Source organism: Heterocephalus glaber, unplaced genomic scaffold (genome assembly GCF_053883595.1).
Source record: "Heterocephalus glaber isolate CG9 unplaced genomic scaffold, H.glaber_assembly_v1.0 deba00001707, whole genome shotgun sequence".
In the NCBI taxonomy this organism is placed as follows: Eukaryota; Metazoa; Chordata; class Mammalia; order Rodentia; family Bathyergidae; genus Heterocephalus; species Heterocephalus glaber.
This window is the reverse complement of record NW_028258427.1, coordinates 2,019,336-2,038,402: the sequence shown is the minus strand read 5'-3', so window position 1 is coordinate 2,038,402 and position 19,067 is coordinate 2,019,336. Positions and strand designations below refer to the sequence as shown.

The following is a 19,067-nucleotide window of genomic DNA, read 5'->3' as shown; positions in this document are numbered from 1 at the left end:
GAGCTGGTGGGGTAGCGTCAGGAAGGCAGAAAGGTAGACAGGAGTAAGCCGGGCAGGCCAGTGAGGGATGATGTCTGACCCAAAGGGCACTGTGTGGAGCTGGGAGGAGGCTACTGCTTGGCAGTGGAGTCAGGGTGCAGGGTGGATGAGCATACAGTGTCATAAACAGGGCCAGACAGGCAGATGACCGCAGGGCCTTAGAGGCCACACTGAGGATTTAGGCCACAGAAGGGTGTGAAGCATGCTCAGTACTCTTCAACTTCAGCTTTGCCTGGGAGGAACCTCATGGATGTGGGGCACACTTACAAGAGATGACTCAGGCTTGGGTCAGCTGTGGATGAGGAGAGGGTGGTGTTGATGATCACTCGGCTGGAGGAGTCTAAAATCCTGTGCTTAGGGGACCTGCAGGCTTTTTGAGGTGATAGGGCTGAAGTTCATTGTTTCCTGATGCTAGGTGAGCTCTCTCCCTCCATCCGTTTAAGGCCTCCCTCCAGGGCCTGGCCAGTGGTAGGTGCAGTTAACTCACTTACACTCCCTATTCCGGGAGTGGTGTGCTGTCCTACAGTTCCTTGTTACTGGGGCTTTTTATCTCCTAGCTTCAGAGACTTTTGTTTTTGATGTTTGTCATGTGCTTTATTCCTTTCCCAAAGCATCTCAAATCATTAAATTCTTACTGGAGCCCTTGAGGAAACAGGCCCAGAGACATTAGATGGTGCCTACTTTGAGGCATTTCTTGTGACATGGGGGATTTTGATCTTACGACTTCAGTCCCCAACCTCAGCATCTTCCACAGTTTTCTGCTCTCAGAGCCCCTCTCCCTTCCCAGAGAAGCCCAGTGCTGGCAGACATCCCGAAGGAGGGTAGGGAGTGCCCAGAAACTCAATGGAAAGAATCAAGTCATTGCACTTTTCATTCATACTTGGAGCAAGGAACTGCTCCTGAGAAAGGACCTACTCTGCATTAGGTGGAGATTCTCCTTAGAAGGGTATTGGCTTGGTAATTTAATGAATTACTGCTGCCTCCACCAACACCCCACTGGATTCCCGTGGCCTGGTTCCTCAGGAATCCTACAAACATGAGGCCTGCTAAGCCTTGCAAGCAGGTTGAAGCACCATCTGATGGTAGTGAGTGGGTATTTCATCCTATTTCAGCTGTTTCTGTTAAAGGGTCTTTCTAGCTATTGGCACCTGATGCTTACCGTAAGAGATTCTAAATATAGGTCCCAAGGATGAGGTCATAATAATTCTGAGACAGGGCTAGTTTGGAGGTGAATGTTTTCTAAGTATTAAAAATACTAACAAGGCTGAGCATGGTGGCACAAGACTTTGATCCCAGCTACTCAGGAGGCTGAGGCAGGAGGATCAAGTTCAAGGCTAGGATGGGCAATTTAGTGAGACCTTGTTTCAAAATGAGAAAAAAAAATGTAGTTCAGCCGTGAGGCCTTGGGTTCAATCCCCTGTTCCACAAAATAATTTAAAAGTGGCTGGAATTACAGCTCAGAATTCCCTGGGTTCAGTCCCCACAAAACAAAATGGTAAGAATTGAGCCTGTTTGTTATGTTCCATACTCAGTACACTGTGCTGAGTCCTTTAAGACATTCCATTTTGCTTACTCCTTCCAGCAGCCATAGTTTTATAGGCGAGGGAAGGCTGCCTTGGGGAAGTGAAGCAGCTTTCTTGGGTTACACTGGAAGCAGCCAGTGGGGTCAAGGTGAAAGGCTGGGGTTGGGCCAGCTGACTTGGCTGGTCATCAGCTCCCAAAGAGTGGGGAGTGGCAGGGACCTTCTGACTGTGACTTTTTGGTTGCAGACAATCCTGAAGATCCTTGTCTCTGGGGGTGGCAAGTCTCGAACGGGTGTGATGATCCCCATCCCACAGTATCCCCTCTACTCAGCGGTCATCTCGGAGCTCGATGCCATCCAGGTGAATTACTACCTGGACGAGGAGAACTGCTGGGCCCTGAATGTGCACGAACTCCGGCGGGCTGTGCGAGAGGCCAAAAACCACTGTGACCCCAAAGTGCTCTGCATCATCAACCCAGGGAACCCCACAGGTCTGCATTTCCCTTCTTCGCACGTTTCTTGGGAGGTGCGGCTGTGTTTGACATTTACACAGTAAAGAGTTAAAATAATGAGAAGCCCTCTCTGCACCCAGTTTCCCATGCCAGTTCCAGCTTTGCTAACAGAGAGCTATGAGATTTGTCTCAGGAGGCAGCAAATGCAGGCGTTTTCTTAGACAGGGTTCTAGTAAAGATCAGTTTTCCTTTTCCGTTCTTGCATGTGTGGAGACTCACCTCCTTGAGATTATTCACGCACAAACTCTCACCACTGATCCTAGACCTTATTTTCATTCCCACTTATTTTCCTGAACCAGTTTTCAGAATGCTGGTATGTGTTTTTTGGTTTCTTTGGTTTTGGTTTTTTTTTGACATAGCATTGCTGTGTACCTTGAGGCCCGAGAAGGAAATGCCATATTGAAAACAAAAGCAAACCAGAAAACAAAAGGCCCATTTCCAGAAATTGAAAGGCAGCCCCAATTTTGCACATTTTTCTTTTCAAAAAGTACACAGTCCTGCCTGTTTTGATCTTTCTGGGCTGCTGGCTTCATATGCCCCCTGTGCTATTTGGATGTAGAGAACAAGGGCTCCTCTCTCCTCCTTTGTTGAGATAAATTGGGTCTGGTCCAAAATGCGTTGGAGTTGATTGTGGAATCTGCTTCTCTGGAACATCAAATGATGCTTCAGTCAGCTGAAAGCACCACTTGAATTCCTGAGTGCAGAAAATGGGTGCAGCTGGCAGTAACACTGCCTTGTTTACCCCAGTGCCCTGGGGGAAGAGATAAAGAGTCTAACCAGGATGCAGCAGGAAAATGACAGAGAACTGGGTCCCAAACCCAGTGTATATTAGAATCACAAAGGGAACTTTGAAAACAAATCTGAAAGGCCATGCCATACCTCAGACTCTGGGGTACGAGGCCCAGGCGTCAATAGTGCAGCTGATGAAAACTACTTCCTTACAACAGTAGTTCTCAAACTGTAGCTTGTTAAAATGCAAATTTTGGGTTCCGCTCATAGATATTCTGATATAATTGGCCTGGGTATAGCTTGAGGATTTGCATTTCTCATAAGCTCCCAGGTGATACTTTTGCTGGTTCCAGGACCACATTTACTAGTCCTGCAACATGTTAGGAAGGATGTATGCCTCATCTATTTGAGTCAGCACTTTCCTATCCAGGTGTTTACATAAATCTTTTCACCTAGCTGTCTGGGAAGAAATAACTGCACCAGGGACTTTCTTGTTCTAAGTAAAGGGGTCATGTGAATGAATTAATGTAGGTAATTTGTGTAAAGAATAATTTTGTCAATGGAAAGAATCTGGTTTTGCTCTTTGGGTCTTAATGTATAAAAATCAGTCAACTATTAGAACAGGCGCAGTGGAACCTGAGAACCCACCTGTGGTGACCATGTATCTTGTCCGGACCACACTGTGTGACCAGTTTGGCTAAAAAAAAATCAAAAGTGCCTGGGGTATTAAGCCAGGGCTCTTTTGATTTCAAGACAGATACTTAACTCAAGAATCAGGGGATTGGATCATGGCACTGTAAGGTCCAGGCAGGGGTCAAAGCAGTACACCTGAACCAGTACAGTTTTGTTTGGTTTTGGGTTTTTTCCCATACTGGGATTCGAACTCAGGACCTTGTGCTTGCCAGGCAGGCGCAGCTCCACTGAGCTAAATCCCCAGCCCTTGAACCAGTACTGTTGTCAGAAGAACCTCAATCCATTTCTCAGCTCTGCTGTCCTCTGTGCTGGATTCCTTCTCAGGAAGGGTCTGTCCTTGTGTTGTTGACCTTCATTGACTCCACCATTGCCCACCAGCTCAGCATTAGAGGGGAGTTTCTCCCATAGGTTGACCAAAAGTCCCAGGCCAGACTTTCATTGGCCCACATTGGGTCACCTACCTGTCCCTGAACCAGTCACCAGGACTGTGATTGTCCAGGTCTGTGCCAGTGCTCCCTGCTAGAGTTTTCCATAGTGCAGCTGCGATCTGTTACTTATAAAAGCAAAGGATGCTCAGCAGCCACAAGCCACACATACTCCACCAGTCCATGAGAGATTCTTTTGGCCTAGACTGATGATAGGTACTTAGGAGCCCTGTCCAGCCTTTGAGGGTCTATATCAAAGCCAAGTCTCCTGTCTCCTAGCCCCAGTCAGCCCATATGTAACTTTCCCTTCTCCTCCACCATTGTTGATATGTTTGTCCCCTTCAGTGGCTCAGCAAGTGTGAGCCGCCCAAGTGACTGCTGTTCCCTGGGCACTGGAGAGGTAAAAGCTCTGTCCTTGTCCTCAAGTTTGCATTATGCGCATCAGTAGAATTATTTGCATCCATCGGATCTCATTTCCACTACCAAGCTTAAGGCTTTTTGAGGCTCTGGTTCTTTCTCAATTTCTCTTCGTATTACCCTTAGCATTTAGTGAACATGTTTTTGCACATTCTGGTGTTCATGTCCTTGCTTGTTTTCTAACAGGATATAGTTTTGGGATTACAGGTATGAGAGGGCAAGACCAGGAGGATTTTCAGGCAAATTCTGCCCCTGAGGCAGCCAGCTCTTGTCTATCTGTGAGAACAGTGCTGGGTTCTTTTGAAAACTAGGGGCTGCTGTCCTCTTGGAATCCTATTGCACTGAGCTTGCTTCATAGGAAGCCTAGTTGGTAAGAGAAAAGTCGGTTGAGCCAGGCACAGTGGCACATGTCTGTAATTGCAGCACTCTGGAAAGCTGAGGCAAAAGGATTGCAAGTTTGAGGCCTATCTAGGGAACTTTGTAAAACCCTGACTCAAAATGAAAAATAAAGGGCTGGGGATTTAGCCCAGTGGCATTGCGCCTGCCTCGAAAGTGCATGGTCCTGCATTCTATCCCCAGTACCGAAAAAATAAAATAAAAATAAAAATGTAGTTCAGTGCAAAGGCCCTAGGTTCAATCCCCTCTACTGCAAAAAAGAGAGAGAGAGAGAGCAAGCACGAAACAAAGAAATTGGTTCATTGCTTACATAGTTCAAGGCAGAAATCCTAGCTGAACCATACCATGCTTTTATAAGATACATGCATTGGGGTGGGGATTTAGCTCAGTGGTTCCGCCACCTGCCTTGCAACCACAGGGTCCCGAGTTCTATTCCAAGTATCAAAAAAATAAAAGATACATGCATCTATTTTTCCCAGATATTTTTACATAGATAAGAATATAGGCATTTTTATTTTTTTGCAAAAACATATAAAATTCTATGTACTGCTTTGTGTAAGATACAAATATACATATATATGTACATATGTACATAAAGTTAGATATACATATGCATAAAGAAACATGGCTTTTTTAAAAAAGAAATCGATGAGCCTGGTCGTAGTGGTACTTTTCTGGAGGACATTGTGAGTGCGTCAGATATTCCTGGTGCTACACTCAAGGTATGTCTCAGAAAATACTGGTCCCATCTCTACCTTGTTACCTTAGTTCCTTTACTGACCTGAACTGGGACATTTCCTCTGAGCTGCTGGGATTATTATCTTACTCTTTGCACTCATTTCTCAAAAATGGGTGGTGGATGTTTTCCCTGTTTTTATTAAGTCCTGAAGGAGGACAACTAAGCCAAAGAAAACTGCAAGGTGCTTATCATAATGGTGTTCAGTGATGCCTCACTCTCCAGGAGTAGCTGACAGGAGATATCAAAGCTGTTGCCCAGGATCACTCATTTAGTGTTGTCCTGCAAACATTTATTGAACCCCTGCTGAGTGTCAGCTGTGAGGATAGATGGTGAGCCAGGATAAACCCTGTCCTTGCCTCTTGGGGATTATGTGTTCCTCTCTGGGGAGAAGGTGTTTCCACAAGTTGAAAACACCTTCAGTTTTGCTCCAGTAACTCTCACCCAGTTACCCTGTCAGGCATGCAGTTCTCTCCATTGTTTGCTGCTGGTAGAGTAAGGTGAAGAGGGGGTGAGCTGATAGATTAACTCCTTCAGTTTCATTTTCCTCCTCTTCATGACACTTCCATGCCTTCCTGTCCTCCAGAACAGACAAATCCACTCATAAGAATACCAAGAAAATTGAGTGGGAAACTACTCCCCCACATCCCTGGCTTCAGTGAGTCAGCTAGAGCAGACTGACCCCCCAGACATCCCTGGAGGTTGACTACACCATCGTGCATTGCAGCTAGTAGTGTGGTCTCTTGGGATCCTAAGGGAACTCAGGACACCAGAGTGATTCTGGGTGGGATTCTGACCGGGGAACAATTTAAACAACATTACAACCTACATTTTGGTTTTCTTGGGGATTTTGTAGGCCAGGTACAAAGCAGAAAGTGCATAGAAGATGTGATTCACTTTGCCTGGGAAGAGAAGCTCTTTCTCCTGGCTGATGAGGTAAGAGTAGTCCCAGCTTCCCCCTCAGAGAAGGGTGGAGGTGAGCTTTCTTTTTGAGGGGAGGGATCCAGACCTGATTGTTCTGCAGCCAGAGAGATCTTTCTTCTAGGAGTGATTCTGTCCAAGGATGAATGAATACGATCAGTTGTACTACCTATGACTCTCTGACATAAATTGTTCTTGTATTGGTTTGGACTCATAAATTCTTAGAAATTTAACCCAAATAATTTTAAATTTAAAAAGAAAAAAATGGTGAGTGTGAAGCCATGTCAGGTAACTCATACCATATCTTCCAAATTCTCTTTCTCCTTTCCATCCCTCAATGTTGTCCTCATACTTAGGCCTGTTGTCTTCCCAGCCTAGAAAGAGGGTTTGTCACCCTAATGGTTCTATCAAAAGTCTCAGGATTATACCTCATTGGTTCATCTTGAGCCACAGTCCCATTGCTGAACCAATCACTATGGCCTGTAAGTTACAGTATGCAAATCGGGTATGGGCTTTCTGCCTGTTTTCTCCCAAACCTCCAGAAGGACAACTAGGGGGAGGGGTATTTCCTGAGGACAAATTGAAGGACTTTTTTTTGGTACTGGGCATTGAACTCAGGACCTCACACTTGCCAGGCAGGCGCTATGCTGCTGGCTAAATCCCCAGCCCAAAGGACTCTTAACCTAAGAAGGGAGACTGGATGCCAGTATGACAGAAACAACTGATGTCCACTCCTCAAAAAGCTGCAATTCTGTGCCTTGTACATCTATATCTCCTGTCTCATTTAATAGCCCATGAGACAGGGATCCTGATCCCATATCTGTTGCCTTCTGAACCCCATTTCTGAGGTTGAGGCCTGCCTATTCTTTTTCTGCTTTGCAAGGAAGAAATTGATGATTCATCAAATTCCACTTTCATCTTCATTTCTGCATGGTTTCTGCTTAGTTGTAGCTTCTGACACACTACTGTACTTTTATTTCTTTGCTCCATAGCATCCCCAAGCCACCACGACACATACATACACCTTACCCACCAATTTGTTCCATAATTAATAATAGATGAGCCTGAAATCTTCATTTCTAAAGGAAAGAGCAATAAAGAGACCCATAGTTTTCCTTGTGACTTGTGCCATAACCACCCCTGACCCTGGGGTCTGGGAGGAAGAGGACGAGTAGGACAATGCCTGGCTTGTTGCAGATGGAGCCCGACTGACCCTTAGGCTCCAGAAAGCCGCTCTGATCTTCCAAATGGGTGTGAGAAGTTATTCTCAAAGGGCAGAGTAGGGTGCTCTGGGGCTGTGAATGCCAGACCGTTGAGGGCACAGAGGAACAAAATGGATATGGGTGTTTCTCTGGCAGTGAAAAGTAGAGAGAAAAAGAGAATAATTTAAAACTGGATAAGTGTTGGAAAGGAAATGCAACAGAGTTAACTCCGCAAATAGGGAAGTCAGAGAATGGGTGCATTAACTGCTGTCATTGTTAATGTGATTAAAGGGAATCAACATTATGTTTTAGGAGGAAAATTTGTTGGGAAGATGAGAATCACTGGCCTGATGAGGGAGAAAGGAAACCTGAAGACTGGGTGGGGATGAGTATGGGAAAAATCAAGTGAGCTCCTCAGCTGTCAAGTGAGCTCGGTGTCCAGCCTGAGACCTTTCTCCCTCCTCATTGTAGGGGCTCTGTCAAGCATGTCCCAGCTCATCCCTGGAGGTGCACAGGAGTCTGGGCTGGCTGGGCTGTTCAGGACAGGACCTCAGACCCGACCTGATGGAGATGAACCCTGAGCATCTGTACCATGTCTCCTCTAGCTCTGCCCCCTCAGCAGCACCTTCCTGGGCTCAAGCCTCTCAGAAGGTCTTGGAGTGACTGTCCCTGTCAATCCTCCCCTGCAGGTGTACCAGGACAACGTGTACTCTCCAGACTGCAGATTCCACTCCTTTAAGAAGGTGCTTTATGAGATGGGACCTGAGTATTCCAACAATGTGGAACTTGCCTCCTTCCACTCTACCTCCAAGGGCTACATGGGCGAGTATGTTGGCCTCTACCTCCCTCCCACTGTCCCTGGGATCAGCGCTGCCACCTCCTCCCTGCCTGCTCCTCTGCTGTGCGGTCCACCCACTCAGATGGAGAACCAGGTGTCCCTTATCCACTGCTGCTGCTGATCTAGGAATCAGGAGGAAGCAGGCCGAGTGAAGGGAGAACTGTCACATAAAATAAGGCTAAGCTGAAGGAAACCAGACTAGATAAATGACAGAAAGGAAATCAGGATCCTACAGCAGCTTCCAGCACTGACTATTTTCTGCCATCCCTGTTACTGTTGCTCCAACGTTGACTAAAATCTGAGGTGCCAGGGGGGCAGGAAGAGTGCAGAAATGCCATTAGGGCCAACAGGCTGAGTCTGTGTGCAAGGTGCCTTAGCACCAGATGAGCTTGAGGGCCATAAATTCAGCTTGGACCCTGTATTTGCTTGTTTGGGACTTACTGACCCAAGCTCTGAGGATACAGTAATCAAACTACACCAGTAGTCCCTACCTTCACAGGGCTTGTGTTCTGGTGAGGATGGAGACAATAGCCAAAAGAGTGAAATGGGGTGACAGGTGGAGGGAAAGGCCAAGGATGAGGTAGGAGTACAGTGTGGGTTAGGATCACAGCCTTACAGAGTGCAGCCTCTGGGAAGCTGGCTTTTGAGCTTGGATGCCCAGGACAGGAGGGAGGAGGGTATGTGGGAGAGAGCATTCCAGGCAGAAGGAACAGCTCGTGGAAAGGCCCAGAGTCACCTCTGCCAGTATAAAGGGCATGGTGGAGAGCAGCAAGAGGGCTGGAAAACACTAAAGAGGAAGAAGGTGACAGAAGGTGAGACTAAACTCATAGGGGTCCAGATCACCTGGGCCATCTTGATTACCTTTGACTTTGACTTGCAGGAGTCATTGAAGAAGCCAGTGAAGGATTTGAACAGAGGTGCAACCTCATCCAGTGATACGTGTTTACTGGATCCCTGGTTTCTGAATAGTGGGGAGCAGGGCAGAAGTGGGAGCTCAAGTCAGGAGGCTGCTGTAGTCCCCAGGAAGGATATTGTGGACCAGGGTAGAAATGGGAGAAGATCTGGAATGTATTTGAGGGTGGAGTTCACAGGAGTTGCTGATGGAAAAGATAGGTGTGAGAAAGAAGAGTCAAACATGACTCCCAAGTCTTTTGTTCAGACAACAGGAAGGATGGCATTGCCTTCAAAAGCTGGGGAAGACTTGGAGGGCAGGAGTGGGAGTTTGGCTTTATACGTGTCAAATTTGCAAATCCCTAACTGATGTCCAGATAGAGATGGCTGTGTGAGTCTGGACATTAGGGCTCACATTTGTCGCCATATGCGTTCTTAGCCTGCACATCTCACACAGAGTGAGTATAGAACAGAGGTCTCAGGGCTGGGCCTGGCACCTCCTGCTCAGGTTGAGAGGAGAGGAAGAACCTGCAGGGCAGGCTGAGAAGGAGTGCTGGTGAGTTTGCCGTTGCGGGTGCTGTGAGTGCTAGGCATCAGCATGGGACAGGTTCTTGTTTGGCTGCTGGAGGCCACTGTAACTGTGAAGCTGGAAGTAGTATCTTAGCCAGGTTAAGAGAGCTCCCTTTGACCTGCTCAGCAGACTGTTGTTGGCTTTGTCTGATGGGACAGGGGTTGCTTTATGGTTGTCTTTCCGGTCCACTCAGGTAACAGTGCTGGCTCCTTGCCAGACTTTCAGGTACTGTGTAGATCTTTTTCTAAAGAATTCCGTTTTCTGTTCATTTTTCAGTTGCAGGTGTGTTTATCATATCTCTCTCCATCTCTCCATCTCTTGTTATCAATTACTTTTAAACAGACAGTCCTTTGGGTTCTGGTGCTCTGAGTTATGCCCCATTGTTCTCAGATCTGAGTTACCTAGGATTAGAGGCTTTGTGCAATTTGATTTCTGCTCATCAGCAGAGGATTAAGTACAGCAGTGGCAAACCTATGGCACACATACCACAGCATGCATACAGAGCCTGCTCTTTTCAGCATGCGAACCAATTTGCCCCAGCATTGCCCCAGCAGCCAAGCATTCAGGTTTAGTTGCAGTGTTGGCACTTTTCAATAAATAAGTGAGTTTTGGGTTCCAATTTGGGCACTGATCTCTAAAAGGCTCGCCATCACTGTGATAGAACATTCTTCCTTTCAACACTTGTTGTGGAAAACTTTTCCAAAATGCCAGTTTATTTCCCTACCTTGGAAGGTCAAGTCCAGGGATCAGATTGGAATCTGTCTTTGCCAATTCAGTTCAGCTGCATGATCCCAGAAGCACATCTCATCTTGTCAGTTGCTCTGAATTTGGGGCATGGGATGCATAGCAAAAGGAAACCATGACCCTGCCTCAGGACGCCTGTGTTTCTGTCCTTAGTCCAAACACTGGCAGGACCAAACCAGAGAAGGAGGCAGGGTAAGAAAACATGCCTGATATTGCTGATTGGGTTAAGAAAGATTTTTTAAAACTCATTTTATGTCAGTTCATTTTCTTGTGATTTAACCCTGCATCAGTCAGGATGTTTGGCTGCAGATTACAGAGGTCAATTTGAACTGACTTACACTAACAAGGCATTTTTTTTTTTTAAATCCAAGGGTAGACTTTAATCAAAAGGGTTAAAGATGGCTATGGGGATACTGGAGGTGTGTGGCTCAGTGGTAGAATGTATACTTAGCATGTGCAAAACCCTGGCGTCAATCACCAGCACCAAAACTCAAAAACAAACAAAAGATGTCAGTGGGACTGTCTCTGGTTTCTTGCTTTGTCTTGTTTTCTCATTTTCAGCTTTGCTCTCTTTTGGATTCACTTTGTTTTCAGGCACCAAAAATTATTCCAGAAAAAGATGCTCATTAGCACCAATGAATCATGTGCCTACTCCTGGAGCTTGTACCAGGGGTATGCCAGGGCTGGGTGCTGCACCCGTCTTTTGAATAGGTACTAGTGATTAGGTTTCAGGCTAAATTGCTATAACAGAACACCCCAAAATACAGTGGCTTGCACAAGATAGAAGTGTGTCTCTGACATAATGGTCTAAAGGTAGGAGGAAGGCCAAGGTAGGCTATGCTCCACAGGGTCAGGCAAGGACAGGGATCTGGCGTATCTGCCTTCTCAGCATGTGATATCCATCTTCAGTACTGGGCTGCTGCTCCAGTATCTCAGCAAGTGGGGACAGAGCAAGAGGAGCGCACACTGCTTGTATGGAAGTAGGGTTGGTACATTGGCACTTCTGTTCACCTTCCAGTGGCAGAAACTTTGGGTGTTGAGGTGGGGATGGTGACAGTCTGGGTGTCCAAATGCACTTGGTGAGGTCTTTCTCTGACTGCTGGCTGTGCTCTGTCTGCTCAACCCTCCAGATGTGGCTACCGTGGAGGCTACATGGAGGTGATCAACCTGCACCCCGAGATCAAGGGCCAGCTGGTGAAGCTGCTCTCAGTGCGTCTGTGCCCGCCTGTGTCTGGACAGGCCGCCATGGACATCGTCGTGAACCCTCCAGTGGCAGGGGAGGAGTCCTTCGAGCAGTTCCACAAGGTGAGTCCGTTGTGACCCATCTACATCACTGCTGCTGTAAGGTCACAGGTGAATTCCTGTCATGGCTGATGGTGGACCTGTCTCCACATGGCCACGTACTCTCATGGGTGTATGTGTGTGGGTGGTCCATGTGCCTGTCTGTCCTCCAGGGGGTGCTCAGGGTCCTCTTGGTGCCTAAAACACCCTCACTAGTTGGTGATGTCAGAGGATGCGGCAAGATAGGTTTTGGAGTGGGAGGACTGTGACTGCATGTGGGGGGTGGACCTTTCTTCCTCGAGATACCCAGGCAGAGGGCCTTGTGCCCTATCATTACACTAAAAGAAAGGGGAAGGAGGTGAGGCATAGCATGGGTTGTAACTCTGGCCTAACCATGTATCTTCCTGGCTCAACATGATCCATTCGCGACCCTATCAGTTATGTGACAGAAACCCAGTGCTGCCTAGTTTAAACAAAAAAGGACTTAGGGAGCTAGGTATTATGCTATGCACCTGTAGCTGCAGCTCTGCAGGATGCCGAGGCAGGAGGACCACTTGAGTTAAGCTCAGGACCAGTCTAGGCAACATAGTGAGACTGTCTTAAAAAAAAAAAAAAAAAAAAAAGAACTATGTAACCTACTGGTCCAGGGTCTTCTTTCTTTTTTTAAATTGTAGTAAAGTATACATACCAAAAAATTCACCATTGCTAAGTCCAAGGGTAAACTTGGACTACCCTTGGCAGTATGTAGTTCACTTTGTTGTACAACCATTTCCAGCATCCATCTCAAACTGAAACTTCATCCTATCAAATGACAACTCCCTACTCTGCCCTTCTCCCAGCCCCTACTTTCTGTTTCTGTGAATTCACGTACTTTAGATACCACATAGGGGTGGAATTGGCGCTGGTTGTTCTATATGACTGGTTTATTTCACTCAGCAGCTTCCTCCAGGTTCATCGTGCTGTGGTCAGAAGTCCCTTCAGGAAAGAAGGCCAACTTGTATCATCGTTTACCCACTCCTCTGTAGACACGCACCGCTTATCCCCTTTCCCGACGGCACTTACTGAAGTCCTGGGAGGCTCTGCTCCAGCTTTGGACACTGTCTAGCTCTGCGCCAGCAGGGACTCTGTTGCTCTGACCGGACCCTGTGTCCAGTGCACACCACAGGGACTGAGAGAGAGGAGAGGGCCCCTAGGGCTCATGTCTGCTAAAAATATTCCTAGGGTGTTCTGCCCAGGGCCGCGTCCATCCAGACTAATGTGCAAGGAATGATTTGTTTTGCTTTGTGAAATGACATTCTGGTACAAGAATCGAGCTCATGACACAGGCCACCTATGTGTACTGATGTGCCTCAGGGTGCATAGCAGTCTTGGGCTGTGAGTCTGTACCTACCGGCTGTGCTCACACACACGCAACTTGTCCTTGTCAATTGGTCAGTTAGCACGCTTGGAAGGAGTGGTCTCCTGTGGCTGGGGCAGGCCTCATCCAGAAACGCTGACCCCTATCTATACTTTGTCTTTCTCAGGAGAAGGAGTCCGTCCTGGGTAACCTGGCCACAAAAGCAAAGCTGACAGAAAACCTGTTTAACGAAGTCCCAGGAATTCACTGCAACCCCTTGCAGGGCGCCATGTATGCCTTTCCTCGGATCTTCATTCCCACCAAGGCTGTGGAAGCAGCTCAGGTCTGGGTGCGGCCAGGCTAGATTCCTCTCCCAGGATTCCCTTGAGACAACTGGGTCAGGGGGCTGGCCCTTGCCATGGGGAGCAGAGGCTCTGGTTGTCAGGGCTTTAAGCTCTGTGAACCTCTTAGCCAGACACTGCTTACTGTGAAAGAAAGATGGGGCCAGGGATTTAGCTCAGTGGTTTCGCCGCCTGCTGCGCAAGCGCAAGGACCCGAGTTCGATCCCTGGTACCGAAAAAGAAAAAAAGAAAGAAGGATGACAGGTCCTCAGAGGCCCAGCCCCGGTGGTGTGTTGGCAGTGGTGCAGACGTGGAGCCACCCCTGGAGGAGATGGCCGGTCTGGGCTCTGTTAACCCCCCGGCCCCAGGGGGGATGTTCCATGTGATGTCCCACTGCTTCCCAGACTTGATCATGTACACTAATCACCTAGAGTCTTGTTAAATGACAATTCTGGCTCACTGAGCGTCGAGGGGCTCAAGATTCTCCATTTCCAAATTCTCAGGTGGTGCTGCAGACCCCACTTTGAGGATCAAGGGCAGAGCAGCATTTCTGAAAGTGTTATCTGCACCCACCCAGAACCTCCTGAATACCTTGTTAAATGTTCAGAGCTATCCTAGACATTCGGAATCTGAATCCCTGCCGTTGCAGCCTGAGCATCTGTATTTAACAGGCTCCCTGGTGATGTGCAAACCAGTGTGTGAGAAACACTATCATCAGTGGCCCCAGAAACACTTGTCCCCTGAAAGCCCACTGAATGCAGACCCCAGGCCTTGTTTTCAGAGCATCATGTAGCTTAGTTCCTATCATCATCAACTTTTTTTTGGTACCGGGGATCGAACTCAGGTCCTTGTGCTTGCACAGCTGGCGGTGAAACCACTGAGCTAAAACCCCGGCCCTAGCTCAGCTCCTAGAAGGCCACCGACAGTGCTCACCAAGCAGCCACTGGGAATGGGGTACTGAAACTGGCTGGCACTGCCCAGTGGGGAGCAGCAGCATCGCCACCCCTGGATGGCCTGAAGGAACCTTCAGTGTCTGGTTTTTGAGCCAGCTACTACCGGCAGCATCCTGCCTTGGGCATCTGGCAGGGGAGGGTAGAGGGGTCCTGCTACAAGAAGAATAACCTGCCTTTCAGGTTATGTTTGGCGTTGAGTTTTTAGTGGTGTGTTTGTACATTGTGAAGCTAGGAATGAATCTTAAGTTCTGCTCTGCTCCTGCAGGCCCATAAAATGGCTCCAGACATGTTTTACTGCATGAAGCTCCTGGAGGAGACCGGCATCTGCGTTGTGCCTGGCAGTGGCTTTGGGCAGAGGGAAGGCACTTACCACTTCAGGTACGATGCCCTCTCCAACCAGGGACCTGCTTATGGTTTGTCCAGCCTGACTGGAGCATAGGCTGGCTGCAGAACTAAGAGGAGAGAAGCCTCTGTCCTTCCAAGTACGGCTCACCCTTGTGCTGTCCTACTGTCCTTGTTCCTGTGGGTGCCAAAGGAGTCTCCTCTGGGAGGTCTTCCTCAGCTATCCTGTCTTTTGCTTCTGTTGCCTTCATCTATCACATCACAGATGTGATGTCCCCAGGAATGTGTTTACTTATTTTCTGTCTCCTTTAAACTTCATGATAAGAGCACACAGCAGGCACTTGGTAGTTGCACCATGGACTCTGGCCTGTTAGGAGTCTCCGAAGTTATACAATGGAATCAGCTACTCTTCCCAAGATCCTTTTCCCAAGCTCACCCTGGCCAACCCTCAAGGGTGGAATATGATTCCCAGGGCTGCATGGCTCAGCCAGGGTTACCCACAAAGACCTAATGTGTCCAGAATAGCATCTTCCCCACGCATAAAGCTCCCAGATGTCTTCACCTAGGTTGTGAGTGGGGCCCTCCAGAGGCATGCAACACATCTGCTTGGTCTGCTTACCTCAGTCAGGATCGCCTCTGACCCAGGCCCACTCCAACATGGTGCTGGGTTGGGGTCAGTGTAGAGCACATTCCAAGTGTGAGGCCCTAGGTTCCATCCCCAAAATGACACAAAAAAGCAGTGTCCTCCTTCAGGAAGGCTGCCTCAAGGGTTAGAAAGCTGGTTGTCAGGGCTGGAGGGAGAGGTTGGCTTAGCCATGGTGACTTGGGAATGAATGTCTTCGGAAGGAGAGCTGTGAATGGAGGCTGTCTCACTGTTAGAGACTGATGGCTAGAGATTAAAAAATAAAAACCAAACTCCCATCGGGCGGGAGTAAAATCTTGCTTTGTTGTAGAAGAGACCAGTAGTCATGCTCTAGAAAGTTCTGTGCATTAATCCAAATATGGCCTTCGTCAGTAATGGGTAAACGTCTGAGTGAGCCTAAATGCTGCCCGTCTCTGCCTTTGTTTCCACCTATTACCAGTGGTGCATACCTGTTGTCCCAGCTACTCCAGAGGCTGAAGCAGGAGGATCACTAGAGCTCAGGGGTTTATGCCCAGCTTGGGCAACAGCAAAACCCTATCTCAAATGATCCCCTCATAGCAGAGGGTGGTTTCAGTCTCTGAATATATGAATGGAGTGAAAGTATTTTAGCAAGTGCCAGTCACTGTCCAGGGTCTCAAACTTTTCCGAGGGGCAGGACAGACAGGCCTGTCCTCCTCTCCCGCACCTCCATTTCTAGCAGAGCAAGACGAGCAGCTAAGTTTGTTCCTTCCCCTTTTCTTGAGCAGCCAGATTGATGCTGCTCTCTTTCTTGACAGAATGACCATCCTCCCTCCAGTGGAGAAGCTGAAGACAGTGCTCCAGAAGGTGAAGGACTTTCACATAAAGTTCCTGGACAAGTACGCCTGAGGACTCCGCAGGCCGAGGGATACCCCCACCTCGGGTTCCCTCCTTACACCACCCAGCATCCCCCACTGACTGCCTCGGGCCTCAGGGAGGTCACTGCTCATGGTCATGTCATTTTGCACAGGAGACTCCTTTGTGCCTTGATGTTGGGAGCAAATGTGAATTCACAATGTTTCATAGGCCCTGGTTTTGCAGTGCACCAAAGTAGAGAGGATTGCTCAGCAGATGTGGCTGGAGTTCTCTGAATCGTCTATTGCTGCTGCTAGTTTTGAAAAGTTCTCTTTGGGCTTTAAACAACCAGGCCGTGTTGGATGAGGTGTTTCAGACCTGGAGAGACAAGCAGGTGTTGGGAAATGTGTGACTTAACCACAGTGAGAACTGGTAACAATTCACCCTTAGTGGTGTGAAAACGTAGTCCTTCGAACAGTAGAGCCTGGAATCCATAGGGCCTCAGGAAGGGTCCGTCATTGTGGCCTGGATAAGAGCAGCCCATCTCAGGCAAGAATGATGAGACACCTGGGTAGGACAGGATGCTAGGTCAGGTTCTAGTGGCACCAGGGGCTGCAGCCAAGGTCAGAGGTCCCACAGGGAGGATTGAGTGTGAGCCAGGGTGCAGGCCAAACCCGGTCTCCACTTCTGAGCATCATGGCAGATATGCGTGCAGAGCTTCAGAGATGCAGGGTTCTCCTGAACATGCTTAGGCTGAGGCCTTGGTATGAGAGATCTCCTTGGACTTCAGGGGCCCAGGTTACAGCCTAGCCATATCCCAGTTATATGGAGGGGTTCTGCCTGGTGGCCTATGGATCATCCTCCTGGTTACCCAGTGGGAGTTTTCTCTCCAGTACTTGACTGAGCCATTACATTGCCCCTTGCTGGTGGCCGCAGGGATGAAGCAAGACTGAAACCACCCTCAGCTGTGGGGGGATCCTTATGGAGTTGACCAACTAAGAGCCTAGCCTCTGTAGTTTCATAAAATGTTTCAAACTGAATTTGATCCATTTCATAACTGGTAATTGATCAGAGTTCCTGGTAGTCAGGCTCCAGTGGAAGAGTGAATGCAGTCAGATTCAACATTTACTGGTGTTTTGACTTCATGCAAAGTGTTCTCCCTTTGTATTTGCTCCTGCCTCCCCTCCTGGCTCTGTACACGATGTGAGATGGCCATGGTCATTTTCTCCAGGAAGGAGGACAGTGTTCACAAATATGCAGCTTCCCTGCAAAAGCAAACCTGCCACCCAGCCACAGGCCCAGAAGCCAGTGTTGCAGGCAGCAGCAGGCCTTGTACTCTGTCCTTATCACCAGTAGCCTGGACCCCCTCATTGTCTGCCTTCACCAATGGGAAGTGAAGGAAGCTGTGACCAGCTCAGGCATCTGGGGACCCAGCAGTTCCCAAAGTGGAACTGAAGGAGCTAGAGAGCAATCTGAAGAGACAAAGGAGGGACGTTGGAAAGCAGCTTCCTGTGCTGATTTCCACTCTGGGTCCGTGCGGGGAAACACACTCAAACTTCAAACTGTCCTTACTAGCATTACTGTCCCTGTGAGAAAAGCAGCCACAATCTCAAATAACAAAAGAGAATGTTTTGGAACTTTTCCTTGCTTACAAAATTGAAAGACGTGTGCTTGTGCTTTCTGTACGGTATATAAACCAGGATGTGTCCCACAGTCATGAGATTTCTGGTGGGAAGGTTAAATAGTACAAGCTAGTATATTTTTTATATTTTTGTAACAATTGCTTTTTCATGAGGGAATAGGGTTAGTATTTATAGTCTTAACAAGTCCAGTAATTTTTATAAGCCTCTTCAGATTATAAATAACCCCTAAAAACTTTGCAACGTTTACATGATTTTTTAAGAGATGCTATATACACTTGGTTTGCTTTTAAAATAAAGTAATAATGTCAGCTAGTTGGGAGGTTAACCTAAGGTCGGAATGCCAATCATGACAGATTTGATTTTCTGCAGATTCTGTTACAATGCCTTTCCTCTTCTAGCATCACCACAGAAAGTTGCCTGTGGGTGTCTCACCTTAAGGCCACACTTGTGTGCTTTCTGCTGTTTAGCCTTCACATGTGGGTGGTGCCAGGGAGTCTGTGCCTCACTGCCTGGTCAATCCCTCACCACACACCTTCAGGCCACGCTGCTCATTTTCATTCTGATGTCTTAGGTGCTCAGGAAGAGCAAACACAAACTGCCCTGGGCTGTTCTCCAGTCTGGGTTCTCACAGGCATCTCCTGACAAAGGTATAGCTGGATGATAGCTCTGCTGGAAATTTTTAAACAATAAAATATGTGTCCCAAATGATGACTGTTTAATTACCCTCGTTTAAATATGAAAACTGAGCGGCCCAGCTTTGCACCATCATTCTTGGTAATGTATGTTCATAGCACAGTAACAACCATTTCTTCCTGAACACTCCATGTCTTCATAGGGTTCGGCCCTAAGGACCTTGAGCTATTGGTGGGGGGGCTGTTGTATGGAGGGAGAATTGTCACCTGAGGTGCAAAAACTTCATGGACTAGGGCTGGGGATTTAGCTCAGTGACGCCACGCCTGCCTCGAAAGCACAAGATCCTGAGTTAGATCCCCGGTACCCTAAAAAGAAAGAAAAACTTAATGGATTCTTTGAAATAGGTTGTTAATATGAACACAGACTGGCTTTCTGGTAGAAGTGAA

General features: G+C 47.9%; 1 protein-coding gene across 1 annotated transcript in view; it reads left to right on the top strand.

The window, feature by feature from the left end:
- Nucleotides 1–18,696, top strand: part of Gpt2 (glutamic--pyruvic transaminase 2) — a 37,299-nt gene extending 18,603 nt beyond the window's left edge. The window contains exons 5-11 of the mRNA XM_004873890.3: nucleotides 1,809–2,052; nucleotides 6,326–6,405; nucleotides 8,282–8,418; nucleotides 11,767–11,941; nucleotides 13,441–13,596; nucleotides 14,813–14,925; nucleotides 16,309–18,696. Of these exons, the coding sequence (XP_004873947.1) occupies nucleotides 1,809–2,052; nucleotides 6,326–6,405; nucleotides 8,282–8,418; nucleotides 11,767–11,941; nucleotides 13,441–13,596; nucleotides 14,813–14,925; nucleotides 16,309–16,399 (996 nt within the window). The 3' untranslated portion in view covers nucleotides 16,400–18,696. The remainder of the gene's footprint in view (nucleotides 1–1,808; nucleotides 2,053–6,325; nucleotides 6,406–8,281; nucleotides 8,419–11,766; nucleotides 11,942–13,440; nucleotides 13,597–14,812; nucleotides 14,926–16,308) is intronic.
- The last annotated feature ends 371 nt before the right edge of the window (nucleotides 18,697–19,067 follow it).